The 9,132-nt window shown below is 37.7% G+C and overlaps 1 protein-coding gene across 6 annotated transcripts in view; it reads left to right on the plus strand.

Annotated features, from left to right (window-relative positions):
• The first annotated feature begins 94 nt into the window (after positions 1 to 94).
• LOC124133783 (nicolin-1-like) overlaps positions 95 to 9,132 on the plus strand; it is a 40,021-nt gene continuing 30,983 nt past the window's right edge. The window contains exons 1-3 of one of the 6 annotated variants that reach the window (XM_046498312.2): positions 95 to 341; positions 2,825 to 2,836; positions 5,131 to 5,145. In XM_046498312.2, the coding sequence (XP_046354268.2) occupies positions 213 to 341; positions 2,825 to 2,836; positions 5,131 to 5,145 (156 nt within the window). In that variant the 5' untranslated portion in view covers positions 95 to 212. Of the gene's footprint in view, positions 342 to 1,084; positions 1,103 to 2,824; positions 2,837 to 5,130; positions 5,146 to 9,132 lie in introns of all 6 variants that reach the window. The other 5 variants (XM_046498317.2, XM_046498313.2, XM_046498315.2 and 2 more) reach the window with 5 other exon arrangements.

Raw genomic sequence — 9,132 nt, forward strand, 5'->3', positions numbered from 1 at the left:
ATGGCATGTGTCAAGCTTATGCGTCGAATCAATTATAATGCATCCGTCAAATAAGAGCACAAATTGAAAAATTGCTTTTCACACAGGTGCGTGAAATTTGTTAAAGGGAGGTAACTCTGCTGAACAAAGCTTCCCTGACAACACGGAAGAAAAGAATTTATCGCCTGACATTCAATATACATATCATTAGAATTCAAAATTATTGTAGAATAATGACGGAAAAACCATTGCACAGTAATGTTAAGAACCCCGTGATGTTGTTTGTTGGTGATCCAAAGTCTGAATTTCACTCGGGTTGTAAAGTATTCGATGTGACTTTCCCAAATGTAATTCATCCTGAGGTAAGTGCATATGGATTTTTTTTATAGAACACAGTTTTATTTGAATCATGAAAATACAAGTTAGGGACAAGTGATACTTGTATAAATATTTGTACCCTGTCCAAAAAAAGTTATCTTTGGCCTTGTCCATAAAGTATAAAATAACGATACACATGCATAATACCTGACACCTTTCCGCTGTGTATGTTTGATGTTACTAATAAAGCCACACGCGACAGCATCACTTTTTGAAAAATAGGGCAATAGAGCTCAAAATAAGCAGAAAAGATTACCCTGCTTGCATTTTTATGGTTTAATATGATTATACCTTGAAATTGAATATCAAAGCGATCCATAAGTGTCGTGAAAATTGGACATCAACATCGAAAAAGTACTCGAAAATAGAAGTTCCATCTTAGCATTTGACAACCTCATCAGTGATATCCGTCAGGGCCACATTTCAGCAAACACATTGTGTTTTATATCAACATTGGTAATTACATTTTACCAACGAAAGCATTTAATTCAATCCTTTGTGTGGGGAGCTAGCCACCCAAACCCCCTGTTATTTTAGCGAGGTGACAAAAAATGGCATCTGAAAACTTAGAAATCGTTACAAAGGAATGAACTCGTGTACATCCCTTACCAAAATGGCTGAAAGTGTCTGGTATACTGCATTCTTGCCAAAATATCACTTAGCCTGGATAAACTAGATTCATTTAATTATTATAAAGATGATGTTATATCTTATTTCTGTCCTGCAGACATCAAATAGTACTGAGGTTTGAATATCATTGGATCATTCTGTTAATACAGTACCCTCACATCACTCAGCATTTTGTATTTTGTATTTCTCAATTGTTTGTTGTGATTTGCACACATGACTTGTCGTTCAGTGTTTTTCAAATTTTAAAGGGACAGTACCTCGACCATTCTAAAGCTTTGTTTGTAAACATTTCTAATAATTTGTAGCTGATAACGTCCATCTCAGCTCGCCTTTAATTCTGTTTCTGCTCTAGTGACCGTACCGCGGGTGCAGGCTTATCACGTGACCAGACATTTCTCTTGTTTGGAAACAAATGCAATTATTCTGAAATAAGAACGGATGGGCCTAATACAAGCTTTTTGGTGCGCTTTACATATTGTTTGGCATTATTATGTAGATATACTACAACAACTGCGACAATAAGTGCATGATCATATAGCTTTGCACAACAAAGTGACCCGTCGCAAGCTCTCCATAGGCATTGTATTAGGGCTTCGACGACAGGACGTGAAGGATAAATAAGCAAATGTAAATAGTTTTTCCCGTTTTAGGATATTTTATAAATGAAAGTTACATATTTTTGACGTATGCTTATCTAAGTGTGTAGACTCATCTGAAATGAAACAAATGAAGAATACATGAATCATTGTGAATGCACAGCGTTAGATGTGACGATGTGATGATATGACGATGTGACGATGTGATAAAGGTAGTTGAGCGCAAGGAACTCTGAGTAGGAGAGTGATTGGCTTCATTCGACCAAGACATATTATTTATATTATATTCTAGGCTTTGATTAGCACTGGCTTCTAATCTATTCAGATGACTGGTAGTATTTTGTAACTCAGCGGTAAGAGAACACACAAGCTGTTCTTCATTTGTTCTCTATTATAAAACAAGATTGAGGCCAGTTTGATTTGAAGAATTGAATTGGGAATGTGACACCACACTCAGAAATTATTTCTTGTATGATTTAAAAACACGCAGAACCGTCGACAGACTGTCCCTTTAATATTGTGGCTATTGTGTGTAATGCAACACACAATATTAACAAATGTGCATGCATGTTTAGCCTGATATCAACATGCAAGGCTCGATTTAAAAAACTTGATGTAACTTGCAGCACGTGCATGTTGACATGAAAACCTAAGATGCAGCAGAAAACATCAAGTTGAACCTTGTTCCCATAACTTTATCTAACTAAATAAATTTCAGATTCTGATGAATGTCATGATTTTGAATACAGTTAGTACATACTGTAACAGCTTTGATGTGGTAATGTCACCAATGGCAACCATCATATAATGATTATAATAATGATCATCAGTTGGAGAATCTAAATCTAAAACGTTATTTGATCATCAGCTTCAGTGACAGATGAAGCAACTGTACATAATCTTGAAGTACGACAGTTTGATGACATCAAGCCCAAGAAAGCATGACATATTCCATGTAACACAGGGATTAGTGTTGTGGTATTGTAAATAAAGTTTAGGGAATTCCTTGTGTTCAAAGATTGTTGTTGACAAATAAGGTTTCGTCAAGATACAAGTTTGAAATTTGTTGACATGTACTTGGTGCATGTAGACATATATATTAGCTTGCATTTTTCAATAAAAGGTTGCACTTGTGCATGTCATTATAGTTAAATCGAGCCCTGATCATGATCAAGGCAATGTCCATTGTGTTCTGTATGTTGCTAAATGCCAGTGTTGGTGTGTGTTTCATGCATCGCTAGGATGAGGAAGTGGTATGTATTACAGTTCTACTGCAATGAGTGAATTTTACAATGCATGCCTTGACTGTTATGTTGAGATATGCAATGAGATATGCAATGAGATATGCAATGAGATATGCAATGAGATATGCAATGAGATATGCGATGAGATATGCGATGAGATATGCGATGAAATATGCAATGAGATATGCAATGAGATATGCAATGAGATACGCAATGAGATATGCAGTGAGATATGCAATGAAATACGCAATGAAATATGCAATGAGATACAATGAGATATGCAATGAGATATGCAATGAGATACAATGAGATATGCAATGAGATACGCAATGAGATATGCAATAAGATACGCTATGAGATGTGCAATGAGATACGCAATGAGATACGCAATGAGATACGCAATGAAATACGCAATGAAATATGCGATGAGATACAATGAGATATGCAATGAGATATGCAGTGAGATATGCAATGAAATACGCAATGAAATATGCAATGAAATACAATGAGATATGCAATGAGATATGCAATATGATACAATGAGATATGCAATGAGATACGCAATGAGATATGCAATGAGATACGCAATGAGATATGCAATGAGATACGCAATGAGATATGCAATGAGATATGCAATGAGATATGCAATGAGATACTAACTTATCATCCTCCATGTCACAGGTGTTTAGGGGGAACCCATCTAAACCAATGCTAATTGGAAGCCACATCAACAATGATCAAGTTTGATTACAGCACCTAATCCACCAGACCCGTGAAGATCTGTTGTAGAATAGGTCTTCAGCAACCCATGCTTGCCGTAAAAGGCGACTATGCTTGTCGTAAGAGGCGACGAATGGGATCAGGTGGTCAGGCCCGCTGACTTGGTTGATGCATGTCATCAATCCCAATTGCGTGGATCGATGCTCATGATGTGAATAACTGGATTGTCTGGTCCAGACTCGATTATTTACAGATCGCCGTCATATAGCTGGAATATTGCTGAGTGCAGCGTAAAACAACAAACCAACCAACCAACCAATTGCGTGGATCAATGCTCATGATGTGAATCACTGGATTGTCTGGTCCAGACTCGATTATTTACAGATCGCCGTCATATAGCTGGAATATTGCTGAGTGCTGTGTTAAACAACAAACAAACAAACAAACAAACAAACAAACAAACAAACAAATGAAACACTGTTCACACATGGACAAAATTATTCACAGGTATTTTACAGAATATTTCATCCTATACACAAACAAATATAGGACGGATGGAACTTTTCTCCACCGAGCTTCCAATTAGACGTATAAGATTATGGTTGTTGGAATAAGATTATGGTTGTTGGAATAATTGAAACTAACTAACATGATTAAATCTAAACTTGTTCGTTAGATTTTTCTGATATTTCTGTTGTGATAAGCTAAATACAAACAATGTCACGCAGTCAGTGTCATTTTTTACGGATTCAAAAAAGGAAGTCCCTTGTAAACATAAGCATCACACATACATTATATTTTATTTACCTTTGAGTCAAGGAGCCTGAACTTTGCTCTTAGCATCCATTTTAGTACATTTTCGTGCTATCATATTTAATGGTATTATCTTACGTTAAGAGACCAAATAGAATTTTACTGACGCGGGCTTCGGGCTAGTGGCTGAAGTTGCAGACTGTTGTTGGTACAGCAGTCACCCTTGGATACAAGTTTTTAAGCCTGGGACCCCTAAAACGTATCAAATTAGCAAATATCTCCGTGGGTGCTTATTAGAGTGGGGCGCTTATTACATCGAATACGGTACTAAGTGTTCCCAGGACTTGCAAATATATAGACTCAGGTAATACCAAGGGTACAAATTTTGATGCCTGAAGCTCCATGCGAAAGTAGATTACCGTATTCGACGTAATAAGCGCCCCGCTCTAATAAGCGCCCACAGCGATATTTGCTAATATATTGGCTAGTGAACAATCCCAATTAGCACCCCTTCCAATTGATCAATGTACACAAGACTTAATTATTTGTGTATAATACACACTCGTGGAATACACATTCTGGAAAAATATATCTGTTGTACATAAACATTTTAGTCTGTCAGCATAAACCACAAAATTTATTTTTCAGCTCTGTTTTTTTCACCAAAATTATATTCTAATAAGAGCCCCCTATTCCTAATTTTGAGAGCGCCCTGGGCGCTTATTACGTCGAATACGGTATATGTATTGGCTGAATTTCATACTATTCTTTGGTCATAACACTATGAACTGTGTTCCCTTGCCCAGTGAATATTTGTATTTTGTTTTAAGGAGGAAGGGGTGAAGGTATGTAGATATAGCTAGTTGTTCATTAGATGGATGTGTATTTCAGTATATATATCGGTTACCTAGATCTACATTGGTTCTCTGTCTTCTCTTTGTTAGCTCACCTGGTCCAAAGGGCCATATGTGCTTATATTGTGTGTCATCCGTCAGTACACATTTCTCACTTGCATTGTCTTTCATTGGATTGAACATGAACTTTATGAGAATTTCTGACAATAAAAGGGGCCCAAATATTTGTCAATGATTGAAATTTGTTTTTGAAGGCATAGGAAGCTGTGATGTGATTGACACTGGTATATGTTTTCCAAGTTGCCCCATATGCTAAAATATACTCAACAACAAAAGTTCCTGTGACACCAATATTTAAGTGTATTTTTCAAACAAGGTAAGTTTGGTTTTCAGTATTGTGGTACATGTATGGAATCAAGTCACAAAAACGCAACTACTCTAAAAAAGCATGCATTCCATGCAAAAGTTGACTACCCAAGAATGGGTATCAAAACATGTGCGTTAACGGGATTCCATATGTATGTTTAGCATCGTGTTGACAACAACCACTCAGAAAAACAACAAAATTACGCAATTATTCAACATTACCAAATGCCACGCCTATCCGAAAATGACGTCTGCGAGCCATTGGTATGCTTGAAGCAGGATCGAGTCAACGTGATGTTGCAAGACAATTTAACGTCCATAGAAACACCATTTTGTGTTTATGGCAACGTTGGCAACAGACGGATGTAGTCAGAGACAATCCTCGGAGTGGCAGGCCACGCGTAACCAATAATCGACAAGACAACTGGATTCGAACAACACACCTATGAAGTCGATTCCAGCCAGCAACAGTGCCTGCAAGAAGCATCCCTGGCCTTCGACGAATATCTTCACAAACCGTACGTCGTCGCCTCAGATGTGCAGGGATTGTCGCCAGAAGGACCCGTCAGACGTCCCATTTTGACAGGAAACCACTGTCAAGCACGTCTGCAGTGGTGCAGACAGCATCTACGCTGGACGGCCATGCAGTGGGGACAAGTTCTATTCACTGACAATTCTCGTTTTTACCTCAGCCACAGCTATGGACGGATTCAAGTGTACTGATGTCGAGGTGAACGTTACGTCAATCATTGTGTCATGGAAGAAGATTGGTTCGGGGGCGGCAGCATTATGGTATGGGGATGGGATTACAGCAAGATAGAGGACCCGTTTGATAGTGGTAGAGGGAAATCTCAATGGACAGCGCTACCGCGACAAGATCATCGGCCCTGTTGTTCTACCGTTTTTGCGTCGTCATGGCCCAAGCATTACCTTTCAACATGACAACGTCACAGGAACTTTTTTTGTTCAGTATACGAGGTGTGATTAGTCTTTCAACAATGTAGCCGCTGGAATGTTAGAAAAAAAGAAATCGTGAGCCCCCAAAAACATTATTGCAAGATTCTTTTTAATTTTTTAATTTAGGCTTTTATTATTAAAAATATATCTGGCTTTGCAGCTGCACCTCCATAAAAAATGTCCCGCCCCCAAGAATGTCAAATGGTCGGTCCATAAATGCATTTACTAAAAGTCATCTCTTACATCAATATGCATTAATTTGGGACAGGTGAGCTTCAGGCCTCTTGGCGCTAGTTTTCTAGAGGTGATTCTAATTGTATTTGGTTCTCTGTTAGTTTGAATGGGACATGGTAGTTAGTCTTCTCCTCAGTGTGTGATGGATTTAATTCTTTAATTCAGTTGCTAGAATTCTTTCTTTTCTGAATCTGAAAGAATGCCATATCTATCTGTTTTTTGTGTGTAAAATTGCTGCGATAGAATATAATTCACATTATGTGGTATGTGTTGCTCCATTTTCATTTGTCATTTTGTGTTTTATCTCTTTGAAATTCCAGCAATTGAAGTATTATGTTTGTCATATAGGTTAGTTAACACCCTTGGAACTTACTGTGACGGTACTAGCCGTGGGTATTGGATTAATATTTCTAATATTTGGCCTTTCATTTTTTTGGCATGGTTTATGGATCCACTGACCTAAAAAATCTTAAATTTATTTCATATCAATCAGTTGTATCAAGATAATGTGGTATTTGTCAGTTGCATGGGGTCATGTTACGGAGTCCCCTGTAATCAATGACAACTTTTTTCTCTCTTCCCTCCCATCACTGGTTTATGTTTTTGTTTTAAAGAACTGTAGGATCAGCGAACAAAATAAGAATGCAATTATAAAATGTGATTTAAAAAAAATGAAAAGTCAAGGGTTACTTCCCCTATACTGACAAACTTTGAATTATTTTCACAACTGAAAATCGTTTGTAGACTTAGCAGGAAGTAAAAAAGAATGTTTTCAAAATATTGTTTAATCATATTTGTCAGTCTTATTAAAATCAGATGTTAGTGCTCGCTACAGCTTTGTGTAGTTGTAACATGCACAATGATAGATTTTAATGAAGTTGAACATTTGTGAAATTTTTTTTTTTTTTTTATATGCAATGAAAGAAATATGAAAAAAATAATATTTTCAATAGCTGTTGATCAGGTAGAAAAGGTAGGTAGCATTTCTTTATTAGTCGTTATTTTCATTAACATTGATAATTGGATGTGGAATATGTTTCGAGTTGCAGGTAAAGCATCATTGTTGACAGTGCTGCATCTGCCTGATATGTCTTGTGACTAACCCTGCCACATTGATGATGTCGTAAATGGTCACAAATCAGTAGAATATGTCGAGACATTGGATGTTTGCTTTCTGTTGTTGATGGCGCTTTGTTGTAGAGTTGTATGCACATGACACATGGTTTGTTTCAGCAGCTTCAAAAAGGAGAGTATTTGATGACATAAATGTGAAGTCATACTGCATAATAACTGTCATATTCTGTTATAAAAGATCATCTTCATTTCCTAATACACACTATGGCAGAGTTGAGCCCCTTGGGCACGCCAGATACCTTTGATTGTGGGTTCGAATCCCGATCGCCCCGATTATGTTTCTAGGTTTGTCAGCACCATACCCGTGCTTGTGGGTTTCACCAAAGTGGTAAACGTCCGAGACCTGCATCACTTGGGGCTTTCCTCCCACATTAAGCTGACACGCCGTGATATAAGTGGAATACTGTTAAAAGCAGCATTAAACCCAACTCATTCACTCACTAATACACACTATTTAATAGTGAGTGAGTGAATATGTGAGTGAGTGAGTGAGTCAGTCAGTCAATCAGTGAGTGAGTGAGTGAGTCAGTCAGTCAGTCAGTGTGTGAATCAGTGAGTCAGTCAGTGTGAGTGAGTGAGTCAGTCAGTGAGTCAGTGAGTGAGTCAGTGTGAGTGAGTGAGTCAGTCAGTGTGAGTGAGTGAGTCAGTCAGTCAGTGTGTGTCAGTGAGTCAGTCAGTGTGAGTCAGTGAGTCAGTCAGTGTGAGTGAGTGAGTGAGTCAGTGTGTGAGTGAGTGAGTCAGTCAGTCAGTGTGTGAGTCAGTGAGTGAGTCAGAGAGTGAGTGAGTCAGTGAGTCAGTGTGTGAGTGAGTGAGTGAGTGAGTCAGTCAGTCACTCAGTGTGTGTCAGTGTGTGAGTGAGTGAGTGAGTCAGTGAGTGAGTGAGTAAGTGAGTCAGTGAGTGAGTGAGTCAGTATTATAGAATATATTTGGTCTTTGTGAGGTTTTTTTGGTTAAAATCAAAATTTCAGAATCATTCTGGTGAAAAACACGTTGTTTTAGAAAGCTGACATCTGATTGGCTGAAGAACCCACGCTTCCTTTATTTAGACTTGGTGGTCAAATTTTTGTTCGGGGTTCACCTGATGCCATATCCAATGGAGGAGCTGTCAGATCTTCCTGCAGACTGATATTATATTGGACAAATCTCGTCTGATTTTAATGAGTGATTATCCAGTAATAAAACACTCCTTAAGTTGGAGCATAAAACAATATGTTTCATTAACATTTTATTTGCAACTATTTATATTTGCGCATTTGTGCATGCTGGCTTATATACTGAAAAAAAAAA

Source organism: Haliotis rufescens, unplaced genomic scaffold, assembly GCF_023055435.1.
Source record: "Haliotis rufescens isolate VD_foot unplaced genomic scaffold, xgHalRufe1.0.p SCAF_16, whole genome shotgun sequence".
Taxonomy (NCBI): domain Eukaryota; kingdom Metazoa; phylum Mollusca; class Gastropoda; order Lepetellida; family Haliotidae; genus Haliotis; species Haliotis rufescens.